Here is a 26,094-nt window from a genome sequence, read left to right as displayed (position 1 = left end):
AGATGCCCCAAGAACCTTGTCCTCACAGCGGAACCTCACCTAAAACCCTCGCGATGAGGCAGAAGAGCAGCGTGCTGATGACAAAGGTCCAGTTCCAGTAGTGCTGGCCGGCCACAGTGGAGACACCCAGGAAGATGAAGATGAGGGTCTCGCTCACGCTGCTCCACATCTTGAGGAAATACTTGATGGTGGTGTGGGACTTGTGGGAGATGTTGGCTTCCACGTAGGGCCGCATGACCACGCCGGAGGCGATGAGCCTAGGGGCAAGGTCGGGGCATTCAGCAGCCATGGGGACAGTCCCAAGCCCTGGCCCTGCAGGACAGGGCTTGTGAGACACCAGCAATTATCCAAGGCCTCCAGGGAAGACAACACAAGGCTTCTCCTTCCCCCTAGTAGGGCAGGAATGAGCATTGGAGCCAGGAAGCACAAAACCATGGCATTTTGAGCGCTCAGCAGGCCCTGCCCGCTACCACGTGCCCAGAAGAATGGGAAACGGGCTGCCAGTGCTTTGGGATCCGTGGGACAGCTCAGGACAGTCTCTTCCCTCATCTGCCTTCATGCATATCCTGGCCCAAACACACCTCTGGCCCTCATCGGGCACGCACTGGGTGTGCTGGGACCGCCACAGAGATGTGGTTACACCAGAGTAAATCCTCCGAAAACGGGGTCCTGCCCTGGGGACAGGAGGGCATCTCATCCCACCCGTGCCCAACTCACGCCATGATGCCAGAGAGGTGGAAGAGCTCAGCAGAGAGATAGGCCATGTAGCTGTAGAGGAAGACGAAGAGGGGCTCGATGACTCGGATGTGGGAGGTGAAGCGGGAGGTGAAGGCAGCAATCACCCCATAAATGACGCCCACGAAGACGCCGCCCAGTGACACCACGAAGAAGCTGAGGAAGCCGAGGATGATATCGATAATGGTCACCTGCTCAAAGTTGGCAAACTCCTCGAAAAGATGGTAGAGGACCTGGGGATGAGAAGGGAGAGGGGGTTTCAGGCTGCCCTGCTGCCAACAGACACCCTCACCTCGGAGGAGATCTGCTCAGGGACAGCATCCACACGGACACAGCCCCATGGGGGGCAGCTCCCCGTCCTCCATGGCTTGCAGGGACTCGGTGCAGCTGGACACGTGTCCGGGACAGCTCTGCTCCCCAGCACTGACCCAGGAGGGGCTTCGGTCAAGGATGAGCCAGCAAGAGACTGTTCCTGCTTCCCAACAGGACGGATCCAGGCTGGGGGACCCCCAACAGCCACATGGGGAGAAAAGCCTGCCCTGCTCAGCACGGAGAACAGCCCAAACCTTTTTGCTGGTTTGCTGCTAAAAGGGCAACGAGGAGCCCACCCTGGGCTGCATCTCCCACCCCCAGTGCATTTATTCGAGAGATTTCAAAATAAAATCAGTAAAGTAAAATTTTACTTTTTTAAAGTAAAGCCAAGGTGTCAGGAGGGGGACACTGGTTTCTGAGCATCCCGCAAGGATACTTGACGTGGTGAGAGGGCAAGGCGCCAGCTCCAGCCTGCCGAAGCTGATTCCTTGGGCATGGGCAGGGACAGATGTGACAGCAGAAGGCAAAAGCGTTCCCCAGGGATGGGAGCAAGGACTCAGACCCTGCAGGGAGCCCCCGGCCAAAAGGGGAGAAAAACGCCTGGGAAAAGCCCCGTGCTGGGACAGTGCGTTCCTCCTCACCCTGTGCAGCACGCCGAGCAGCCAGCCCTGAAGCAGACAGATGGGATATGGGAGAAGAGCCAGGAAAAAGCAGTGGGCTAGACATAAATTTAGAGGTCAGCACGGCAGAGAGGAGGACACCAGGCTGACAGGCGCACCAGCAACTGGACACAGACGTCCTTTGGAACCAGCACAGCCCCCTCCGTGCCCCTGCTCGCCTCCGCTGGGCGGACAGGCAGGGTCCCTGCACAAGGGGCGCAGGAAAGCAGCGTCCCTTGGTCCCCTCCCTGCATGTCCCCTCGCTTTGTAGCGAGGGAGCAGAGTGAGCAGCAGGGCTCCGGGCTCATCACCGAGATGCAGTAGCTGGCTGGGCACGTGCTCTTGGCTCCCCGAGTCTGCCAAGCAAAAAGTTTCACCTTAAACCACCTCTGCGGTGTTTTAGGCTGCTATATTTAGCTCTGCACCTGCAAAAGGTTAGAAGCAAGCAGAGAGCTACGCGGCCCAGCTGGCAGGAGGCACCTCGGAGCTCGCACGGCCCCGTCCGTGCCAGTCCTGGTGTCACTCCAACGCAAAACCCCGTCCCCTCGTCCAGCCCCCGGGCTCTGCCCCGCCGCCTCCACTTACGACGGTGACGGCGTCGTTCAGCAAGGACTCCCCGAAGACCAGGATGTGCAGCAGCTCGTTGATGTGGATCTCCTCAAAGACGGCCAGCACGGCCACCGGGTCCACGGCCGAGATGATGCTGCCGAAGAGGAGGTTGGCCAGGAGGCCGATGTGGTTGAGGCCGCTGCCGCCGATCTGGCACACGGCGTACATCAGCCCGCCCAGGAAAAAAGCGTTCCAGAGCGTCCCCACAACGGCGAAGATGAGGATGGTGCCCAGGTTCTCGGTGAACTGGCGCAGGGGGAGGAAATAGCCGGCGTCCAAGATGATGGGCGGGAGGAGGAAGAGGAAGAAGATCTCGGACCTGAGGATGGGGGGCTTCTCGCCCACCCCTTTGATGAGCCCGCCGACCAGGAGGCCCACCACGATGAGCAGGCAGCTCTCGGGAACGATGTTGGACACCGAGGGGATGACGTGGAAACCTGGAGGGAAGGAGAGAGCAAGGCACACGTTGGGTACAGGAACGGAGGGAGGTCACCCCTGTGGGGGCGAGGGGCCAGTTCCAGCCCCCCCCGCACTCATTGTGTGCCTCAGTTTCCCCTTCTAACCCCCTTTTTCCCCATGCTCCCAAGCTGTAAAGCGGAAACTACAGCTCCACCAGGCTCACGCACCCAGGGCATTGCTTTTTCTCAGGCCAGAACACAGCAGAGCCCCAGCCCAACACCTGGTGGCCGCTGCCTGGGGTCTCCGGAGCCCCCCAGCCCCTGCGCCAGCCGCCTGCAGCACAGGCGGTTCTCACACAAGCTGTCGCTGGCCCCAGCTCTTCCCGGCAGAGTTACTAATCCCGAGCGCACGTAGGCACTGGCATTTCTCACCCGTCAGACGGCAGGCTGCCCACACGGATGCCGTTACAGGCTTTGGCAGGAGGCGGCAGCGCCGTCCCCGTCCCCTGGTGCCCGGCTCCTACCCGAGCCGCTCCGTGCCTCGCCCCGAGCACGCGGCAGGATTGGAGCGGGTGCTTGGGGGGTTCTGAGGGCAGCAATTTGAGCAGCTCCTTGTTCCTCCTCCTGCCAGCTTCGGGAGCAAGCAGGGGAGTTTTACGTGGCACGCTGCAGCGATGCCTGCTGTCCCCGCGGGGACAGCGACGTGGGCACCCGACATGGCAGGCAGCACAACGCTGGGCAAAGCGGCGCTTCGACCGATGCACTGATACCCACAGAAGGATTTGGGGCCAGAGGTTCCCTGGGTACCCTCCCAGGATTTATAATTATTATTTTGAAGTGAGGCACATTTGTTCCCTGGCAGGGGAATCGGTTTAAAATAAGGAACCCTGACTTGGCATCCCTGATGTTCCTCAGTTCCTTCCGGCCGCGCGGCTGTGCCATCTGCACATCGTTTCACAGCAGACTAAAAAAAATAAAAAAATAATAAAAAAAAACTCCCTCCTGAGGCAGGCGCCTCGCCACCAGCACATCACCGACCCGGAGCTGCTCTGCTGGCGGCGAGCCCTCACCTTCCCCGGGCCCGCGGGACAACGTCTGCGCCCCGGTGCCGGCTCATCCGTCCTCCACCTGTGCAGCGGGGACGGCGCCGCGCAAATAGGGCTGGGGAGGGAAAAGCTTCCCCCGTGCCTCCCCTAAGGCCCTGCAGTGAGTCAGCTCCAAGGACAGGAGCAGACCTCCAATTGCTGTCCAGTTGCAAGCCCGGCACCGCAGAGGCTGGAGGGTTCATGACACCCGGGGCCCCCAGCGGGGCTGGCCACGGCCTCGGCACAGCGCAGGAGGCTCGGGAAGGTCTCGGGTTTTGTGGCAAGGGGCAAGGAGCCCGGTTTCTATCTCAGCTTTGTGGCAGCAGCACCGTGCGGGCAGGAGGCCTGCTGTCCCTGCACTGCCACGGGGCTCAACCTGCTCTGAGCAAAGTGTCCCAGTGACGAGGGGAGCGGGGCAGTTGTGCCCCCCCCAAATCCCTTCCAGAAGGGGCTGCCGCAGCCCTGGCGAGGTGTGGGCACGAGGGGACGTGCCCGAGCTTCCTCCAAACACTCTGCCAGTGTCCGGCCATCCGCACTCAGGGATGCCCGGACTGGATACGGTTCCTGATTTACCCCCGTGGGATTTTAATTCAGTCCCCAGCTCCCCCTGGAGCCCACGCAAGTGCTGAGCACCCCAAAGCTCAAAGCCAAGGGGCCCCGCGGTGCCGGACGGTCGCACACAAGGGGGACGGCTGTGGCCCAAGCCAGAGAGGAGGTGATAATCCTTTTTCCTAGCACAGCTCATTGGAAACAACCGGCACTTCTAGCACACTGGGCAATTGCACGTCTCAGCATATGCCATCCCTGGCCGGAATAAAGTTTAAAGCTACACAAGCAGCGAGAAGCCTGCAGCAAATTGGTTTTCGCTTGCTGGGTACGTTCAGTCATGAATAAAACACAAACACTGACAATTAAGCATCTCTCACTTCTTCCCCACAGGCCCCAGGATCCCATTAAACTGGAACATTCGCGTGCTGATGTGAATTCAATGTTTTAGAGCCTTTTTGTAGGCCCCTAAAAATACATTCACATGGGCTGCATGTTAATTATGCCTCTGATTTCGCTGAATCTCAGCCATTTTCGCTCCCCACTTTCCCCGCTGAGTATTTTTAGAGCGCTTGAAAGCTCCTCGGCACCAATCTGTTGCTGGGATCCTGCAGGGATGCTGCTCCCGGTGCCGGGCTGGCACCCCGTGTCGGGGACAGGGACGTTAGCGGGGAGAAATGCAGCCGAGCTCTGGCTGCGAGGGACCCGGGTGAGGCAGGGGGAAGCGGCCAGACCCCAGCTCTGCCTCTGCATTTCTCTCCTGGAACAAAAGGGAGGCTGCAGCAGGATGCTGCACGTGGCACGGACACATCCAGCGAAGAGGGAAGCGGATTGAGCCTTACGGAAACCTCCTGCTCCTGCTCCCAGCTGCCAAGGTTTTGGTAAAGGGTTATTTGCCAAGGCTGAGCCGTGCCGGGTACCTGCCGCCACCCTCCTCTCCCTCTTCCCTCACTACCTGGCACAAATATCATGGCTCTGCACAAACTGGGACTCATCTACTGCAGCTCTCCTCTGTGTGTGCTGCAAACCCCTCCTCTGCCTCCAGTGCAAACCCAGCAGGAGCTCAGAAGCAGGGCAGGCACAGCAAGACCTGCAGCACTCTCCTTTTTCTTTTTTTTTTTTTTTTTCCATCCTGCTTTAAGCACCATCTGCTTTTTGCCGCAGCAAAAGGGCAGGAGGCTGCATCCGTGCAAGGTCCCAGTGGGAACCCCAGCGGGGAGAGCACTGCCTCACGCTGCTGGCACAAGAGGAGGTGCCCTAACAAGAGAGGGGCACGGATGGAGAGGCTGCTCGGACACCAGGTGTATGCAGCACCCATCACGCCGCTGCCAGGACACCCTGAGCCACCAAGTCCTGCAGGAGCAGAGGGGACAAGGCAGCCCGGTCTCCGACAGACGGACGGAGAAGCACCTCTGGGTTTCTGCGAGCCCCATCAGGAGGAAATTCCTCCGAGACCCCGTTTCCCCCCCCTGCCCTAACGGCGACCCCCAGCCCAGAGCGCGCACAGCCACTCGTGAGTCCTGCTTTGGAAAACAAACCCCACGGAGGCGGTTCCTCCGCTATCAAAGAACATCAAAACTATTAAAAGCAAGAACAGTTGAGTAAACATCAACCCCGACGGCCTGAGCAAACACGGAAAGGGAAATCTGCAAGTTAATGGTTTCTGTTCCAACGGTTCCTTGTCCGCATCGCGCATCCTGCTCGTACCCTGCCTGGCGTGGGACTGCCCAGCCCCTGCCCAACAAGGCAAACACGGGGACTCTGCGAGCTCTTGGCTGCGTTAGGGCAGAAACCAGCCGGGGGACTGGTTTTCCAGCCTCACCGTTAACAAAGGTCGAGGAAGGACGTTTGGAAATCACGGTGCTTTGCATTAGAGATTAACCCAGGGCTGCTCCTCGCCCCAGCAGGCGCAAGGCTCCCATCTCAGCTGCTCAAGGTCCCGCCGCGTGTTACCAGGGGGGGCCCAGGCCGCTTTCCCCAAGGACCTCGATGCTGACGGATGCAGCACCACGTAAATATTTACTCCCAACCCAACGGCCTGGGAGAGACTCCAACCTACATGCTTTTTTTTTTTTTCCCCTTCCTTCGCCATAACTGGGTTGCAGCAGCGCTGTCGGATGGGCGGGTGCCGTGCCTGGCGTTATATAAGCTCTGTCCCACTGCGTCTGCTCCTTCTCTGCCTAACGACTCAAAACCTGCCACATCTGATCTGCTTCCATCTCCTGCCCAAGCCCCAGCTCGAAGGGACACGGAGGGAAAGGCGCTGGGAACCCAGCCCAGAGGCAGCACCCGCGGAGCACAGCTGTCCGAGCGACCCAGACCCCACACGAGCATTTGGCCGAAGCGCTGCTTCTTGCACCGCAGCTAAAAGAGGCGATCTGAGTGCCCCGAGCTGCTCACAGCCGTTTGGAAATCTTCCCTCCAGGCCAAAAGAGGCCAATTCGCTGCTCTCGAAGCACAGGCCACTTGAGAGCTGCTCCGGGAGCTGGGAACCCGCTGTGAAAGGGGGTCAGCAGCACCTCCCGGTGCTCAGCCCAGCTTCGTCCCGCAGCACAAAGCCCCCAGGACCACAGGCACGGCGTGCCCATGGGGTCACCTGCCCGCCAGCGCTGCCCCATCCCACCCACCCGGGACTGCTCTCCCCTCTCGTCACCCCAGCCGCTGCTGTACAGCTCCGTGTGGCACGGGATCCAAGGTCGGGCTTAGTCACAGCTCTGGCAGCGCTCCCCTGATTTAAGGACCTTTCCCAAAGCAGCGCAGAAAGCATGTTTTAATGGTGCTTTAATCAAATCCTTTAAAAGAACGCTTACGGCGAAAGAAAGGAGAAGCCTTTATGCGCTTCCCTGCCCCATGCCACGAGCTCCCACCCCAGGGACATGGCTGGAGCCTGAGCCCCCAGCTCCTAAAAATTGCTGATGGTCAGAAGCCAAAAATAAAAAACACCAGGCTCCGTTTTCATGATGTTTGCCAAGACCCGAGGCACCGGGGGCTGGCAGGACTCAAAGGCGAGCCCAGCCTTCAGCTCGCCCAGGGGCGGCCCAGTGCTAAGCCCAGTTTTCCACCACTGGTCCCAGCACGACCTCAGCCCACGTCCCAGTGCCCGGTGATGCCAGCAGGGCACAAGGACACGGCGTGCCTGCCCCGGGGATCAGCGTTACCGGGTCCCAATGGCTCCCAGAGCTGCCACACGCTCATCTCCATGATCCCAGAGCCGGATTGCTGCGAGGCATTGCGTCCCCGCAGAGCTCCCCAGGCAGGTCGAATTTGGTGGTTAACATTTCCTCCTTTCGTGGCAGAAAAAGAGAGGTGGAGGGGAACCCACCCCACGTTTGGCTTGGCTGGTGTTTCGGCCGGAGCCCGACAAGCGGATGGAGGAATGCAGAGAGACGAGGCCGGGGAGCGGAGCTCCTGCAGGAAAGCTTTGCACGGACAGGGACCGGTGTGGTGTGGGAGAGGATCGGCCATGTTTCCGACCCGCAACCCCTCCGGAGGGCAAAACCCAACCTGTGCACAGCCCTCTTCCGCCACGGGCAGCACCGGGAGCGCCGGCAGCCACGAGGGGAGGCAGCACACGGCGCTGGCACGTTCACAGTTAAATGTCACGCTCCTGCGGCTTCACCCCCGGCTTCCCGAGTGCCCACGCACCGAGATTTATGGGAGAGCCACGCTGCTTCCAGGAGGATGTCTGCTAGCCGAGAGGAGGCACGAGAAACGAGGCCAGTTACAAAAACATCCCATTCCCAGGGCTTCAGAAGTCCTCGAGAGCCGCTGCAGGCTCCGGCAGGCGTGCGGCAGCCCCTGGGGAGAACCCGCACGGGGATTACACGGCCCTTCCACCCCCTGGGGGATTTGTGCCGAGGGGAAGGAGGTGAGCGCGGGGTTAGGCTGGACGAGGAGGCAGCGAGGTCCCAGTGATGTACCAACGCACCACGGCCACGCCACCACACTTGCTGCAGCCCCGGGGACCCCACGGTGGGACCGGTGGCGTCGTGGCTGGGGCAGGGATGTGCTGTGGGGTGTGCAGCGGTGCTGGAAAAGCCCGGGGAGAAGGCACCGGGCCGGGAAGGAGGCAGCGAGGGGGAGCAGGCACGCTCAGCAGGGCTGCCCTTCTGAAGGACACTGCAGAGAGCACCGGCTGTGGGAAGCACACGTGGCTCAGCAGCGCCAGGGCCCCTCCAAAAGCCACTTTAACCCTTCTGGGCAGCAGGCTGGCGGCAGCCAGGTGGCTCCTGCTCCGTCAGCAAAGCCACCAGCGCGGCGGTGACAGACGCAGGGGGGTGCTGGCTCCTTCCCGCGTGACACGGGAACCGCGGAGAGCCCCGACACACGGACGCTTTCCTGGGCAAGCCCCAGACGAAGCCACCCGTGTGTCACCAGCCACAGGGGCCGGGCACTTGCGAAGCCGTTTCCCAGCCCAGCGAGGCACTGCCAGGGCCGGAGGAACGGAGCCGGGCGGCGTCTGCACGGGGAGGCCGGGGGACAGGACCGGGACCTCGGAGCCAAGAGGTGTCCGGGGGATTTCTCACAATTCCCCCTCCGGCAAACCCAAACCCCTCGCAGAGCAGACCTGCGCCTCGGATCACAAAATCGGGTGCTGCAGTGGGGAAGGCTTTCGTACTCTGCGTTTTGGGGTGGCAAAGGGCTGAGGATGTAGGAGCAAACCGCAGGCAGGGCTAAAGCCCCGCGTGGATGGAGGAGCAGAGCCCTGCTGCCAGCTCTCCTGCCATGCTGATGTCTCATTAGCTCCTGCTTTACCTGCCAACCGTTTTCCACAGCAGACCTCTCGTGCTGCCGAGGCCCCACGTTCCCTCCCTCTCCACGGGTCCCCCCTGCCCCACGGGGCCATCACGGCACCGGGATGCCGGGGGGAGGCTGTCCCGGGGGACGTCTGCCCCGCGGCACGGCGCTGGCAGGGGACATGGAGCCGGTCCCTGCGCTCTGCCAGCCCTTCTCTTGGTGCGTGGGGGATTTTGGGGGATTCACAGCCTGCGGTCGTAGAAACAGCTGTGACTCCAGTTCTCTGGTGTTCCTCCTCGCTGTCCTGCCTGCTGGGGCTGCAAGGAAAGGGCTCCCCACGTTGTCCCCACGGCACAGCGGCGCAGCTCCCCGAGGCCTCGCTGCTGGCAGCCCCTCTGCTCCCAGCTGCAACCCATCGAGACTGCATTTTGCAACCCGCCCCCGGGGAAATAACCCGTGCTGCGCTCCCAGATCCTGACCGCAGCTCCAAAAAAGGAGCCGGACTCCTCTCTCCCCTGCACAGCAGCGAAGCACCCGGCCATCCGCCGGCCGCTGCCGTTGTCCAAAGACCAGCCAGGCTTTGCTGATTGCTCCTGGCCTGCAGCACAGCCTCCTCCCGGGATGTCTCATGGCTGCTCTAAGTGCATCTGGCCTCCGTCTGCCTTGTAAAAGGGAGAGGATCCGTCGAGCAGCCTGCGCACACGGAGCAGGGAGCAGGGCACGGAGGGAGGAGACGGAGCCGCACGCACCCGGCCCCGCTGCCGTTCGCAGACGTAGCGGGGAAGTCTCCAGGGAAGGGGATGAAAATTGAACTTGCAGCGAAGGAATTAAAGAGCTGGTGATTTACACCTAAAAATAGAGCAGAGCCACAGCTCCTGTCACCCTGCAAGGGGAAGTGGGAAAAGCACGGCACTTAAATTACATCCATCGCGGCTCCCAGGCTCCAACGTCACCACCTGAGCCTCCAACCCCTCCAGCACACCGAACGGGCTCGCTCGGGCACTGCCCAGCCCGGGCAGCTCAGTGGGGCTGGTCACAAACCGTGCTCTGCTCCGCCACGGAGCGGGCAGCATTTTCATGCAAGTCCAGGTCTCCTGAGGACACTTCTGCAGCTCCGGCGGGCTGATGGCAACAATTTGTGTTGGCTGGGGGAGACCTTTTAGAAAAGCATCCCATGGCCTCGATGCACAGAATGGAAATCTTTTGATCTTCCCCTCCAAAATGGCATTTTCTGTTTAGAAGTTGACATTTAACTTCTATTCTTTAAGGTACAGGTACATAAAAAGCTCGCAAGCAGAACAATTTGCTCCAGATCAAACAAAACGTTCCGTTCAACCCTCATTATTTTCCTGCGGCTAATTAGGAAGAAAAGCCAAGAAATGGGAACCTAATTAATTTATACTGCTGCTCGTGACTCACTGAGTTAATGCAGATCCCGCAGCGGGGCTGCAGGGCCAGCACCCACCCAGCGCTCAGGATGAAGCCGCCCCTGGCCTGGATCCCTGCAGGATCCGTCCCCCCGAACACAAGGTGCCCTGGCTGACTCCCAAACCTTGACGACGAGCTCGATTATACACATATGCCTCTAGAAACCATGTTGGTGCTGCATGGCAGCCAACAGCCATTAAGTCCCGTTGCTATTTGCTGCAGATACAGCCTTTATTTTTTATTTTTTTTAGGTCTGACGTTACCATCCCACAGCCCTCGCTCAAACAGCCGGTCCCACCACACGGCCACTGAATCGCCCCTTGTTTTCCTTCCCTTCCCCTCGCACTGCAAACACACTGGGGGCGACGGGAAGGGAGTTTGCTGTGATAGGAGATCAATAGGTGCCTGGCACAGCCTCCAGCTCGCCCAGGCTTGTGTGCTCAGCCCGTCTGCCTACGGCGAGGCAAGCGTGCACGAGAAGGTGACCTGCCCGGCCCCTGCCGCTCTGCGGGAGATAAGAACGGCGTTGATAGAGTCAAACCCTGCATGAGTCAAACCCTGAGAGCTCCACAACCACCTACATCAAGGGAAAGCCTTCATCCCAGGCAAAGGGCTTACGGCGTCTCCGCATCTCGCCAGGAGGGGCTGGCGAGGGTTTTGCGGCAGGGCTGGTGAGGTCTGAGAGCCTGGCAGCTGCACCATCCTCCTGCCGCAGCACTTCGCAGCCAGCTCCTGCTCGTGAGCCCCTAACAAAGCCTCCGATGGAGGAGACAAGCCTAGGCATCCTGCACCCCCGAGGCGGCTGGAGGAAGCACACATGTGCTTCCTTTTCCCAGATCTCCTCTGGGGACCTTCAGGGAGCAAAGCCCACGTCTCACAATGGGGTAAACATAGAAAATGCTGCAGCCAGAGCCTTCCTCCTCAGCAGGATGCTGAGTGAGAGCTCCTCGTGCCCCTTGTGCACCGAGGACGGGAGCCAGAGCACCAGCACGGCTGGCCTGGCACACCGCAGGATCCAGGGACAAGGAGAAGGACAGCTCAGAGCCGAGCTGGGGTGAGAGGCTGTGCTATTCTGTGCCCGGAGCCTTTTAGAGAGAGGTTTTATGGAGCCGTTTAATGCATTCTGGCTGCTAGGACGAGCACCAGCCGAGGGAACTGGTGATACCTGGAGCGGGTCTGGTGTGCCGTGGAACCAGTCATCGCCGCAGGGCACCGGGGGCACTGCTCCTCTCCATCCCAGTGCCGGCCACTGGTGGGAAGGGCTCAGAGCACGAGGAGCAGCCCATGAACCCCACGTGAGTCCGCAACAGCTTGGCAGGGCAGGGCGAGGAGTCCTGGAAAGGGAAAAGCCTCTTCTGGTAACCCAGCGCCTGCAGCAACTTCATGCAGGAATGTGCCTCTCGTCCAGCCCGTGGTGCCAGCGCCTTGCCTTTCCTCGGAAACACCCACGTGGCTCCCCCAGGGCTGCTGGCTCCGCCGAGGGCCGTACCAGCTGTGGCAGGAGTCGTCTGGCTCCAGGGGGATACAGGAGGGCCAAACTTTACGCCCTGGTGGTGCAGCTCCCTCCCAGCCGCAGGCAGCGCCAGCAGAGAAATGCTCACGCATGATTAATGTACTGCCCCCCACCAGGGAAACACAAGGTTGTGTTTTAGTGCGGGGCTGGATTTGGGGATGCAGAAGGGTCCCGAAAAGACGAGCAGTCTGGGGAACGCAACCAAATGCGCCCCTTCGTCCTGCAGCAGCTGCAGGCAGGGGCTGCAAGCAGATGGGCCGCGCTCCCTGCCTGCCCTGACGTCCCTCCGTGCGTGCGCCCCCGCAGAAGCGAAACGCCCCCCTCGGCGAGGGAAGCCTCGTTCCCCCTGCACAGAGCCCTGCTGGAAGGTCGCAGGGGGTGAGGACGCTGCGCTCCAGCCAAACAAGATGCTGGTGCTGTGGGACCTTGACGGCAGCGCTGCAGTACTGCAGCGCAGGAGGAGGATGCATCGAGCCCAAGCACACGAGGCAGATCTGAATCATCTGCAGGCACCCTGGCTATCAGCCTGCCAGGATGGGTGCACCGCCCTGCAGAGAGCTGCTGTGTGCACTCACAAACAAGCTGCTTACGCAAACGGAGAGAGCGACTACGACGACGAGAGCTCCCTTTCCTGGGGCCCAATGCAGACCGAGCACGCGGGCACCCAGAGCCCCTCCAGAACGGAGCTGGGGACGGGTGCCTGCTGCTGGGTTTGCAATTTGCCAGCTCAGCTCTTCCCCGCCTTTCTTCCCAGGCACCCGGCAGGGCACAGCTCAGGGAAACCCGCCGAGACCTTTGCACGGAGGATCTGCAGGCTCACAGCACACCACGCCTGGGGATCCCAGCGGCATACCCGGCGCCGTGCCGCGGCACAACCAAGCACGCACCGGGGCTTCCCCTTGCAGAGCAGCGAGCCCAGCACGGAGCTGGAACATCTCGATGCTCAGCCTCACCACATCCTCCCCACACCGGCTCATGCTCTGCAGGCGCTGGCTTCCGCACCCCGTCCAGCTCGAGAGGATTTCCTGCTGGAAAACCAAGAGCGAGGGTGCCCCCGGCGAAGGCTGAGCTCTTCCCAAATTAAACCTCGCTGCCCTGACCAGGAATGTCTGCTCACAGCCAGCTGAGCCCGAGCACTCTTTAATCTTCCCTCCCCAGCCCGAAATGATACACTAATTAACCACGACGAACTGACATTAAATGCTTTGCCCCGCTGTGCTGCGCCGTGCCGCCGGCAGCAAACCGCAGCGGCGGTGCTGGTGCCCTTCGGCAGGAAGGGGCCCGTCCCGAGCCTCTGCACCAATTTACTGGCAAGCGCTGCCACTTGTGCCAACCTCAACCAGCCTGTGCAGGGCTCAGCCCTGCCAGCGCCGCCCCGGAGAGCTGGCCCCGACACGGGGCACGCAGCACGAGCACAGCGCTCGGGGGAGAGCAGCAGGACAGCCGCCGCGTGGGACGGAGCTGGCCTCCGGGAGAAGACAGGACGGCCGCCTCCGATGAGGCTGGGGCAGCCCAAAGCCTGCCCGTGTCCCACGGGTCCTTGTCACCCGGTCGGTGGCACCTCGGCTGGGTTGACAGAGCGCTGCTGAAGCACATCGGGCTGGGCAGCACCAGCTCCAGCAGAAAGCATCCGTGCGCCGCAGGAGAGCACCGTGACGGTGATCCGCGGACAGGAGCGTTTAGTAGAAACACTTGAATTTTTTTGAGAGCAGGGAAAACTGCTGCAACAAAAGGCACGTACCCTCATTTTATCTCCGAAGCACTCACAAGAAATTAACAGATCAATTGGGAGTCTTTTACAGAGCTGGTATTAATTTCCTCTCAGCTGTAAAAAGGAAATGAGAAACAAAAGACATTAAATGGACTTGCCCGCGTCCCCAAGCGAACAGCGTGAGAGCTGGCATCAGAACTCGGCAGCTCCCAATTTCCAGTCCTATGTTTATATAATGCCTCTCCTTCAAACCAAAAGGAAAGCCAAGGGCACTCTGCATGAGAAGCAGATATAAAGAAGGATCTACTTGCTATTACAGGAGGGACCCGTGGCGCCCTGGACTGTCACCCAACGGCTCCAGAATTTCAAGCAGGGAGGAAACACGGAGCCACCCGGAGATGCTGCTGGAGCAAGCAGTGATGCCTGGCATCTCGAAGAGCCCTGGGCTGCTTGGTTTCTTGAGCAGCCCTCTCCCAGACCCCGTGGGGCAGAGCTGCGAGCACAGCAGTGCCCCTTCGCCTCCCGAGGGGAACGAGGGAGGCGTGACGCAGCCTCACCGGGGCTCCTGCTCGACGAGATGCTGTAAAAACCAACGTTCTCCTCCAGAGGAGCTTTGGAAAACTGCTCAAGGAAGGAATTGCTTGGCGCTAGGTGCCAAGCTGGATACGAAAAACCTCCACCGAGTCCAAGGTACCCCCGGTAGCCCCGGTCCTGCCAGCTTGGTGCCAGCATTCCTCTGGCGGGCACGTTCCCCGGCCGCTCCCAGGCCAGGGGCTGGGATTACCAAACCTGCTGAAAGCCTGCAGAGCGGCTCCACGCTCCGTTTTGCTAAGGCGTGACCGTGTGAACCTTCCCCTGCCTGTGGCAGTGGTCCAGCAGCCGCTGGGCACGCGGGGCCAAAGCTCTGCTGCGGCTGCTGCAGGACTCAGGCTGAGCCCGCAGCCCCGTCCCGGGGCCGGTGGCACCGCACCGGCACGCTGGTACGGCTGGGTTCTTGGGGCCACGGCTCATTTACCCCAAAAGACTGAATTTTCTATATGGCAACAGCATCCTCGCCTGGGTTTGTATCCTCCAGCCACATCAGAGAGGTGTCAGCAGCTGGAGTAGAGCTCTTTGAGACGGCCCAATAAAAAAAAAGGCTACAAAAACCATTCCAGCTCCATGGAAAAGGGCCAGGAGCTAAACATAACCGCTCAGCAGCCGTATTTTTCTCAGACTTCTTCAGCTGCTGCAGCGTGCGCTGGATGCCACAAATAGCTGGGCTAGGAGGGGTCGGTGCAGCCGGTCTGGCTGAAGCCGTGGGCTTTCTGCAATAAAACCGTCCACGTTACCTTTGCACAGCACAAAGCCGAAGCTCACACTGCTCCGTGAAGATATTGAACTGCTCTGGAGTAGAAGACACTCAAGGCGATGTTCGGAGACTGCTGGTCACCCAGAATAAGACTGCAAGCGCTCTCCCAGCTTCTTGCTTTCAACCACATGGTGCAGCACTTAATAACTGGTTCCTGCTGGCCCTTGGAGCCCCAGAAAGAGTTAAACCTGAGCGAGCCCAAGGTGACCACTGGTAAACTCCCCAGGCAGAGCAATGCCAACCGCCCTTCCCAGGAAGGGCAGATTTCCTACCAGGAACACGGGCAGGAAAGACAAACAAAAGCTTTTCAGGAAACAACCTGCTGGTAGCCACTGCGATCAGAGGGAGGATGCGATTGCAATATCTCCCCGATTACTACCGGACTTCGCGAACCGAGACAAAGCCGCGCCACCTGCAGCACACGACGGCGGCGAGCCGGGAGCCAACGCGAGTGTCCAGCCGCTTCGCCTCTTCCTGAGCTCCCCGCGGGAGCTGCCGTGACGCAGTTTCACGCCGGGACCCGAGGGGCTGACGAGTCCCGGGGGCCGGGAGCCACCTCCTCAGGCCCCGTTTCAGCCTTCCTGCGCTGGGACGGGGTCGGTCCTCCAGCATCCTTCCCTAGCAGGAGCATGCACGGTGATATTTCGCACCCAGCCAACCTAATATACGTGCTCCTGGTGGCAGATGCTCTCTTTTCTACGCTGCATTTCACAGGCACGAGGAGCCCGTACGTTACCCCAGGGACCGGGACTGCAGAGGGAAACTGAGGCTGGATACTCCGGCTCTCCTGTTTAAAGGTCTGCGCACGCTTAAGTCTGTGCCTGTGGCATTTGTGCTGCTAAAACCTCCAGCACCAGGGCGAGAAGCTGCCTGCTGTATGGATTTGTCACTAAGATTTGGCATGTCGTGACTCCTAAACGCAGAGTAATTCCAAGCCCTGAAAAAACCCTGCTGTAAATCTCCAGAAGGGAGCCTGCTTCTGCAGATGTGCCTCCTGCAGGCTTAATAGAGAGAGGGGAATGATTTCTCTACCACCACCCACTATTAAGTGGAATTCAAGAGCCGTCCCTCGAGGCTGATTGTGTTACGACTTTCTGGAGACAAAGACCATTGCATGCTATGATGTTTATGAGTCACTCCTGGGCAACCCGAGGAAATGCATTTGTTCCCTTCTGATTACGAGCAGTACTTTGTACTCTTCAACTTTCCACTCCGGGATCTCGGAACATCGCACCAACTTCCTGAGCCTTCGGTCAGCCCTGTCCCCATCACATCCATCGTGCTGGGGATGGAGCTAGCAGGTGGGCCAAGCTCTCTTGGAGGCAACCCCGAGCCACGCGGTGACGTATCACCAAAGCAAAAGCTGCCCAATTTTCACCACGTGGCTGTGGGCAGCGATCAATCTTTGATCTCGCCTTTGCTGAGCAACCCGCAGCAGCAACGTGTGCGTGCCTGCCTGCCTGCAACGATTTTAATTTCAGCTCTTCGTTCCCAAGCAGAAGCACACGGGTGTTCTTCTGCCCGAGGACAGAGCAGGAGAACAAAACACCACAAGATATCCCTCCCTCAATTAATACACAACTGGAAGGTGCTGGAAAATTAGAGAGAGAAGCGAGATACCATCAAGCATCACGTAGAATAGGCGGCGATTGTACGACTCGCCTCAAGCAGCAGCACATCCGTGGGCAGGAGAACCGAGCATCGACACTTGGCCAGAGCCAAACTATGGCCACAATTCCCCTTCAAAGCTTCACTTTGAAGCCAGCCAGCAGAGATTTCAAAACCCCAAGGCTGTTATCAAGCTGCACCAGAGAGAGAGGTGCACCAGAGAGGTGCAGCTCGGCTCCGGCACCAGAACCGGAGCTCCGTCTCGGCTCAGCTAGTCCGTGTTTTCGCGGAGTATTCCTGATGGATTTGGTTTTATTTGAACAAATTAAGCCTTGGGGACACAAAAAGAAAAAAAAAGAAAGTAATCAAATGTTTACGAGGCAGCTGCAGTAATTCATCTTCATCATTGCTTGCTTAAAGTTTCCTCTTTCAGTGCCCACAACCGCATCCAGAGAGCGCCTGCTGGGGCGACGCTCTTGGCGCAGGACTGCCTCCTGCACGACCCTGAGACAGCCCAGAGCCAAACCCCGGTCCCCTGAGCTCCCCAGTTCCCCTGAGCTCCCTTGCAGACAAGGAGCTCTGTTCCCTGTGCTGCAGATACCCGTAACCCAAAGAAGGACCCTCTCCCCTTCCCTCCAGCTCCAGCCAGTTTGCATTTCTCCATGCGTGCTTCGCAACCTGTTTTGCCACGCTAATTGAAGGCAGCAGCCTACTTCTCCACCCCACTAATTTTTAAGGGATCTCTGGCAGCTTTGGGTATTATGGACAAGCTGTGGCTGCGTGCCTGAGATGTTCTGGGGTAGAGGACATCACGGAGACCATCTGATGCAGGGTCCTGAAAACCAAACAGGCCAAATACCAGCTCCTTCTGCTTCTACCCCCAAACCATCCCAGGTCTATTTGAGGTCTCAGGGGAGGGACAACTTCCCAACATGTCCCCAGGAGCTGGGCCAGCGCTGATCCACGCTCTGGCCATTGCAGGACTTCGCCAGCCAACACTCACATCCCAAATCCCACCTGCAAGCTTTGTGGGAAGCTCGCCCTTCCCCGGCCCCTGGCACAATCAATAAATGGGACGAAACAAAAGCTTCAGTTCCCGAACGGCCTTTGGGTTCAGAAAGCACAGCAGGTGACGAGGTCCCCGTGCAGGGGAAAGTCACGACTGCAAATCACGCGTAATTCTGTTTTAATGGACATTATGCCTCGCCGGGGAGGTCCGGGCTGAGATTAGCAGCACCGCTCTCACAGGCGTGTTCATCTTTCCCCACTCCACCACCATCCTGTACTCCACAGCAGGAACCTTTCGCTCTTCCAGCCCTAATTAACGTAATGGTTTTCTCAGATCCACGGAGGGAACTGTTTGGATGCTTTTTTTTTTTTTTTTTCTTTTCTCAGACATCAGCAACGGGCAGACCAGGACGAAAACAACACCGTGGACGTTCCTTCTGAGATGGCAAACCAGAAAGGGAGAGAAGGCAAACCACAGCAAGCGCTGGATCGTTCCCCGACGAGGAAGCCGAACGCAACAAGTCTGCATTAGAAGAGGCTGTTTAAATTCATTAGCACGACAATTTACACTTGGGTGGCACCAGCTGCATCAGTACTTCAAGCTCCTTCCCTTGGTTATTCACCAGGCCTCAGTTCCCCTGCAGAACAGCCCCCAGCTCGCCGACACAAACGGGGCGACGCGTGCCGGGGTTTGGGGCGCTCTCAGCCCGCACGCCTGCCCGCCAGGCTCCCGCCTTGGTATTTGCAGCCCCTGCACATAAGGAGCGGGCAGGCTGTAGGACAAACCTTGGGCTCCCCGAGGGAATCCACATCAGAGCGCCCAGACCCAGATTACAGAGCCCACGGAGCCTGCGGCAGCCCAAACCCATCCCAGCGGAGCGGCTCTGCCATCGCCCGGCCCCGCCGTGCTCCCGCGTCCTCCTCGCCGCATGGAGCCTGCGAGCCCTGCCAGGCAGACGGCGAGCAGAGATAACTCCCAGATAACGGGGAGCAGAGATAACTCGGGGCGTGCTCTCGCCACGCATCATGCACACGTATTTCCGACACGATGACGAAGGCTGAAGCACGTCCGAACGTTTCTTCTCGTCTCCCTCCCGAGCCGTGCAAACGGCATTGCTCTCCCGGCTCTGTCCCCTCGTGTCCCGTCTCAGGGATGAATTTCTGCACCCCAAACCTGCTGCTCCCCGCTCCCTGCCTCCAGCACAACAGGTTTGCTACCCGGCTCATTCACCCCAACAAGTCCTCGCCCCCAGCTTTCAGGTTTTTGTGAGAGCTCCGGGGTGGCCCCTCCAGGAGCACCCAGCCCCAGGAGACGGATGCGGCAGGCTGAAAACCAGAGGGTGGCATTTGAAAAGCGCTCAAGCGTTTTAGCACCCAAGTCTGGCTGTCAGACTGCAGCTGTCAGCCTCTAAAAACGTTCCCTCGCCAATTTGGAAACCGTCCCCGCTCCTCCGAGCGCAGGATCCGACCCGCCGTGCCCACAGCTGCCCCCAGCCTCCGCCGGGCTCGCTCTGCCCACAACCCCACGTGCGTTGGTCACGTTTTGCTCGTCTTTTTCCAGCTCCTATCACCAGCCCGCAGGCCCCGGGGACTTCCTTAATCTCGTTCCTCTCCAGACACCGGCAGCGACAGGGACGGCCAGCCGGAGCTGGCCAAAGGCAACCAACCGCCCCCGCAGCGCCGCCGCTGAACGCAGGAGCTTGGCCCGCTGCGTGCCTCGTGCCCTGCAAACGGTGCTGAGCCGTGTCACCAAATCCCAGGGCTTTGGTCTCCCTCTCTGCCAGGACAGCTGGCTCCGCGGGGACACGCTCCCCAGGAGGCTTTAGGGCGCTCTGACAAGGACAGGGGTGATGAGGGGGGATTTTCCTGCAGGCACCGGGACGGTGCTGGCTGCTGCCAGACGGGCTGTGAGAGACGGAGACACCCCGCGCAGCCCCGGCCCAGGCACACAAACAGAGCAAGGGCTGCGGAGGGGGCAGTGAAGGCAGAGCAATGACTCAGTGATTACTACGGGCTCCGAGCAGAGCCCGCTGCACCGGGCGCTGAATTAGCGTCTCGCACGCACCAGCGAGCAAAAGCAGGGCAGGAGAGCTCGGCCACATAGCGCTGCCCCGCAGGTACCCTCTGCAGCAGTCCCACGTGCAGGCGTGTAGGAAATAACGTCCCCGACACCTGCTTGAGCTGCTAGGTGCAGCGGTGAGGCTGCTCCGTGAAGGACCGTGGGGACCTGGGAGCTCTCCGATGCAGGAGAGCCACTCGGTGCAGCTGATCCTACGAATAACACGGCCGTCCTCCGTCAGACCTGGCCCCGGGATGGAAACGTGACTGCTGTGCTTTTCTGTTTTAAAAGGCAGGACCTGAGACGGGCTTTGGGGACGCAGCTAACCCCGGAGGTGGGCAGGAGCGGGTGCCGTGGCTGGTGGTTTGCAGCAAAACTCCGACCACCAGGCCCCAGCCCGGGCCTGGACGAGCCAGCGAGGGGACTGCTCACCACAAGCGGCTGTTTACAGCCCTGACTCACTCCTTCCCTTTCCCCCCCGAAACGGAAAACTATTTACAGCTGAACCCGAACGCTCCTCGTCGTCTCCTGGAGCCGTTGGAGCTGAAAGGTCGTTCCCCTCTGCTGCTGGGCTCAGGAAACCAGGTCTGTCCAGCCGGGCCTGTGCTGGGGACGGCACCCAGCCCTTCCCCACCCGCTCCTCCAGCGCCCTGCAAAGGAAACCCTCCCGGTGCCCTTACAAAGCCCTCGCAAACAGCCTCGAGGAGGTGAGTAAGGCAGCAGGGAGGCCGGGGACAGAGGGATTGGGACGTGCCGTGGAGGTCTGACGTCCTGGGGACACGCAACAGGCTGAGGCAAAGCCTCCTTGCGACACTGCAAGCTAACGCTGCTCCGCTCCTGGCACCGTCACCGCCAGATGTGGCCTGCACGTAGCTGGTGGGGCGTTGGAAAAGCCCGGTCGTGTCTGTCTCTCCCCCCCTCTTCTCCTCCGCAGGCTGAAAATACTGCTCGAGCACGAAGGGAAGCAGGCAGCAGGCAGCAGCAGCCGTGCCCTTCCGCGCTGGGATGAGGCAACGCAGAAGCAGCCCACGCCTGCGAGACACGCGTCGGTCACAAGCGACATGTCCTGTCCCAAAAAGCGGGGTGCAGGAGTGAAACGAGGGGATGAAATGCCTCAAAGGGGCATCCCCAGGATCCTTGTACGTCTCCCCTTAAGCCCCAAAGGCTGTCTGTGAATTACCCAGAGCAATAAGGAGAAACTGAGCAACAGGACAAGGGTCTGGCTGCATCTCCTGGCACAAGGAAGAGCTCTGTACGTGCTTCCGAGCCCCTGGACTGCCTATGCCGTGTGGTCACCCCCTGGTACCCCAGTGGGGGACACCCAGAGGCGATGTGCGGGGCTGAGACACGGCGGTGGCTCTGCAGGGCGCTCCTCCATCGCGCACGGCTCCACCACCGGCCCACCCAGGGGCATCCCGAGCTGCAGGAAGGGGAGGTCGGGAGGCACCGAGCCCTCACGGGCAGCAAAGGCCAGGTCCCAGCCCAGGCTGCCTCAATTCCTGAATTCCTCCGTGTTGAGGAAAGCCCCTCGCTTGTCCCCCGCACCGCTGCCTGCTCCCGGAGCATCGAGCCGCGTGCGCTACCAGCGCCTGCGGGGGAAACAAGGCTTGTTTTGCTGCTCCTGCAGAGCTTCTTCTGATGCAGGACAGGATGGATGGGGTGAGTATTTAGATGCGGAGCGGCGAGACGTCCGTGCAGGTCACAAGCCGAGGGAGCCTGAATATTCAGCTCTACCAGCAACGTGGGAACGGCACGCCGAGCCGGCCCTGCCGGCCCCCTCACTCTGACGCAGTTTCAAAACCCTGGGGAAGAGGACGAGGAAGAGGACGATGCCCCGTTACGGCTCTGCTGCCAAAGCCCCTGCTACTTCGGTAGCCGAAGGTACGGTTTTGGCATCAGCAGCATCCCTGCAGAGCACCTGCCATCCTCGAGGGACCCTTGCCAGAGTTGCAAGGCAGCTCCCAAAATACTCCCCATCACCGCACAGCCCTGCGGAATACTTTTAATGTGAACAAACCGAGCTCAGCTGACGACCAGAAATAACTTTCCACGCAACGCAAACAAACCCTAACTTCAGGGAAGGCTCCCAGAACAGCCTCTGGCTGCCCAAGGGGACGTCCCCGTGCCCCACGGGCCCTCCGCTGCCCACGGAGGGGCTTCGGGCAGCGAGCGGAGGTTCCCAAATTGTGCCCTGAGCTCGGCCGAGAGCAGGGCCCTGGCTGGACAGGGGCCAGCCGCGTTAGCCCCTCCTTTCTCCTCCGGCTTCCGCACAGATACTCCTGATTTCATCACTCTTTACTCCCCGAGACAGACGGCGGAGAACGCGGTGCAGTAGCCCCGAACAGCTAGCAGAGGTCGCTTAACATATGCTAGGTGAGGCATGGGAAAGAAGATTTCAGGGCCGCGTTTCCTGCGGCGAGGCTGCGTTCAGCTACGCGCGCTTTGAAGCATTTTGCTCCACGGGGGAAGCCCGGAAGGGATGAAGCCCGCGTGTCCCGCCTCGCCGCGCCGCTCTGCTCGCCCGGGAAGCCTCTGGGTCGGAAACGTTTTCACTGGTTTGCCTACGCGTGAATAAAACATGCAGGAGGGATTAGGAAAATGGGGTTTTACCGGCCTGTGCACTCTCGCAGCAGGCTGGGAATGGGATGAGATATTTTAGGGGAAAACTTAGGCAGGGAGTGTCTGTGCTCCTGGCCATGTCTGGGGTCTCTGGGACCCACTGGACCAGGACGGAGCATGGTTTAAAGTGAGCTCCCGAGGGAAGTGTCCCTGGCTGTGATGTCTCAGGACCCCCAGCAAGATTTCAATCCGTTGCAGTGCTCCAGAAGGAACACTGCTGCTAGGGCTGCTACGGCTCTGATGGTAATTAAGGAACAAAATTAAGACAACACAGATCCTCCCTCCCTCCCGTCGCCCACTCTAGGGCTGGGACGGGCGAACATTTCACCTGCCCTCTCGGCTTAATCGCAGCCGAGAAATCCCCGGCTGGAGCGGGGCCAACGCGACCTCCCGAGGTCTGGCCCTCGGGTGCCGGCGGGCGCGAGGCGGTCGCACCGCGGCACGCCGGCGGGCAGTTCGCTCGCTATCGATCCAGCTGCAGAAGTTTGGGAAACACTCGGTCAACACCCGCCGGCCGCCCCGGCACGCCGCTGCGTTCCCGGAGCCGTCATCCCGCGGGGTCTGCTCCCAGCCCGCTGCCCCCGGCCGCTCGCCACCCTTCCCGCACGGGTCCTCGGGGGACACGCCGCGGCGGCAGGGGGTTTGGGATGCCCACCCCGATTCCCGGGAGGAAGGGGAGGCCGAAGCCGGGAGAAATTGTAAGTGATTTCTCCAAGGTTACAAAAGGCGTCTGTGGTTCGGGAAACAAAGCAACGAAGCCGACGCTTCCTCCCCGGTGCTGCCTGCCTCCCAAATGATGTAAAGGAAACCTAAAACGCCCCTTGCCCGAAGAGGGGATGGTCAGCGCTCGGGGAGCATCTTCGCTGATGCTCTGGGCATCAGGACAAGCAAGCCTGCCCCGACCAAGGGGGCTGGGGTGCCCGCTGCGCCGGCTGCCGGGCCTGCAGGAGACACAAGGTCGCAGGGAGAGCGATGAGACCCCTGTCCTGGGGTGCCCGGGGGGCTGCCCGGGGTGTGCAAGGGGATTTGCCTGGGGGTGCTGCCCCGTCCAGCCAGGGGGTCGCACCCGGGATGCTCCGGGGGTCCCACCCGGGATGCTCACAGCACCTCCCCCGTGAAGCCCGGGGGTCCCTCCCGGGGATACCGTGGGGCGCCCACCCGGGGGGTCGCTCGCGATGGGGACCCTTCCCCTCACCCAGCACCCACCGCCGCCAGCACCGCCGACCTACCCAGCTTCATCAGGCAGGCCAGCAGGATCCAGAGGGAGATCTCGAAGGGGATGCGGACGTGCGAGTAGTCGATGTCCAGCACGGGGAAGGCTTTGCGGGGCTTGGCGTGCCCCTCGCCCGAGTGGTTGGCCGCCTGCTTGTTCAGCGGGTGCATCTCCTGCGCCGTGGCCGGCGGCGGCGCGGCCGTGATACCCCCGGGTTCCCCTCCCGGTACCGGTGCCGGGTGTCTCCGGGAAGGCTCGGAAGCCAACATGGGGTTGGCCTGCAAGCCCTGCCCGGGGAGCAGCGAGCCCAACAACACCAGCAGCACCCATGGCAGGAGGCGCAGGGCCATGGCGCAGGGCGCTGGGCGCGGCGGGGGCTCGCCGGGGACCGGGACCCACGGGAGGTTCGGGCTCGGAGCAACCCCGGCGGTAGCCTGCGAGGAACCGGGACCGGCACCGGGGCTTGGGCGGCGGAGGAACGGCGGAACATCCCCCGGAGCGGCCGGGGCGGCCGCGGGGAGGAGGCAGGGGCGGAGGCGGCCCCGCAGCGCCTGCGGAATGCAGCGCCCTGGGCACGGCGGCGGGGCCGGGCCGGGGGCAGGGCGGGGAGGGGCGGAAAAAGGGGGGAAAAAGGGGAAAAAAAGAAAAAAAAAGGGGAAGGGGGTGGGGGGGCGGAGGGGGTGGGGAAGGGGGGTGGGAGAGAGGGGGGTGGGGGGGCGCGAGGGGGAAGCGGGGGTGGGTGGAAAGGGGGTGGGGGGAATGGGGAGGGGGGTGGAAAGGGGGGTGCAGATGGAAAGGGGGAGCTGCAAAAGAGGGGTGCAGGTGGTAAGGGGGTGCTGGGAAACGGGGGAAGTGGGGAGGGGGGTGGAAAGGGGGGGGGTAGCTGGGAAATGGGGTGCAACCGGGAACGGGGGGCTGCAAAGCGGGGGGTGCCGCGACGCGGTGCAAGTGGGAAGGGGGAGCTGCAAAGTGGGGTGCAACTGGGAAGGGGGGGTGCTGCGAGATGGGGTGTAACTGGAAAGGGGGCGGGTTGAAATGGCGCAACTGGGAAGGGGGCACTGCAAAGCGGGGTGTGCTGTGAAACGGGGTGCAACTGGAAAGGGGGGGGTGTTTTGAAACGGGGTGCAACTGGAAAGGGAGCACTGCCAAGCGGGGTGTGCTATGAAACGGGGTGCAGGTGGAACGGGGACACTGCAAAGTGGGGTGCCACTGGGAAGGGGTGTGTGTTTTGAAACTGCAACTTGAAAGGGGCACTGGAAAGCGGGATGCAACTGGAAAGGGGGCATTGCAAAGTGGGGTGTGTTGTAAAACGGTGCAGCTGGAAAGGGGGGCACTTCAAAGTGGGGTGCGATTGGAAAGGGGGGTTGCAGGGCTGAGGGGCGTGCTGCAACGTGGGGCGCAGTTGGAAAGAGGGCACTGGAAGGGGGGTGGGGGGGGCTTTGCAAAGTGGGGTGGAACTGCAAAGGGCGTGCGCAGGGGCAAGGGGTGCACTGCAAGGCGGGGTGCGGCTGCAAAGCAGGGTTAGAACCCAAAAGGGGGAGCAGAGGAGCAGGAGGACACTACTGCAAGGCAGGGGGCGACTGCAAGGGGGGTGCATGGGTCGGGGGGTGCATGGGTCGGTGCAGTGTGCACCGGTGCACGGTGCGGTGCAAAGCGGGGTGCAGTGCAAAGGGTGGGGCAGGGAAACGAGGGGGTGCTAGAGCAAGGTGGAGTGCAGTGCAGGGCGGGGTTCGGCTGAAAAGGGTGCACGGAGGAGAAGCGTGCGGCGGGCAGGGGTGCAAGCCTCAGAGGTAGGTGCGGTGCAAGGTGGTGCAATGCCAAAGGGAGGTGCGTGGAGGCAGGCTGAGCACGTGGAGGGGGGTGAAAATGCGTGGAAGGGTGCACAGGGGCGAGGTGGGCACAAGGAGTCAAAGGGGCCGTAATGCAAGGTGCGAAAGGAAGGGAGGGAAGGGGGATCTGGGCCCAGGCCGGGCGGGTGCTGCTGCTGGAGGGGTGCAGTGGGGTGACACTGCAGGGCTGGGGACAGCAGAGCACTGGGAGAGCGGAGCAGCCGCCTGCCTCCTCCGTGTTTGCTGTTGGGAGAGGGGAACGGGGCGGTGGGATTTGCAAAGCTTCCAGCGGGGTTAGAAGGGGCCTGGTGGGCATTGGCTGTTATTCTAGGCCGACGGGCTGCTGTAACCCCATCTGCGCCTGTTGGTAGCTCCGTGCCCTTCGTCCTAGTCACCAGGAAATCTGATAAGGATCTAATAAAACCCCGGGCGTAGCGGGGGGGGGGTTGTTCAGCACCACGCGCCTGGGCTCCGCCACCCTGATTTCTTGGCTCTGCTGCGCTGTTCCTGAGCGTCACTGGAGCCATCAAAGCTGGCGCGAGTTTTGAACTGATTTAACAAGTGAAAGTCAAGGGCAAGTGAGCTTTTTGTTAAAAACACAGTCCCTGATCCTTGGGGGCACTTGGTGTGGGAAAGACGTGGGTTCTTGGCAAGGCACATGGAAGGTAAAACCC

At 60.9% G+C, this 26,094-nt stretch overlaps 1 protein-coding gene and 1 long non-coding RNA gene across 3 annotated transcripts in view; one reads left to right on the top strand and one right to left on the bottom strand.

Annotated features, from left to right (window-relative positions):
- The window catches only part of SLC9A1 (solute carrier family 9 member A1), a 30,518-nt gene extending 6,360 nt beyond the window's left edge, over positions 1-24,158 (bottom strand). The window contains exons 1-4 of one of the 2 annotated variants that reach the window (XM_048073161.2): positions 23,608-24,158; positions 2,292-2,752; positions 718-968; positions 40-257 (exon numbers count right to left, since the gene is read on the bottom strand). In XM_048073161.2, coding sequence (XP_047929118.1) covers positions 40-257; positions 718-968; positions 2,292-2,752; positions 23,608-23,941 — 1,264 coding nt within the window. In that variant the 5' untranslated portion in view covers positions 23,942-24,158. The remainder of the gene's footprint in view (positions 1-39; positions 258-717; positions 969-2,291; positions 2,753-23,607) is intronic. The other variant, XM_048073160.2, reaches the window with a different exon arrangement.
- LOC125183900 (uncharacterized) lies at positions 14,973-22,349 on the top strand. The gene is made up of 2 exons (XR_007166695.2): positions 14,973-20,466; positions 20,694-22,349. It is a non-coding gene; the product is annotated as an uncharacterized lncRNA (long non-coding RNA).
- Positions 24,159-26,094: the final 1,936 nt, after the last annotated feature.

Source organism: Anser cygnoides, chromosome 24, assembly GCF_040182565.1.
Source record: "Anser cygnoides isolate HZ-2024a breed goose chromosome 24, Taihu_goose_T2T_genome, whole genome shotgun sequence".
Lineage (NCBI taxonomy): Eukaryota > Metazoa > Chordata > Aves > Anseriformes > Anatidae > Anser > Anser cygnoides.
Note: the sequence above shows the minus strand (reverse complement) of the source record. Positions and strands in the feature narration are given on the sequence as shown.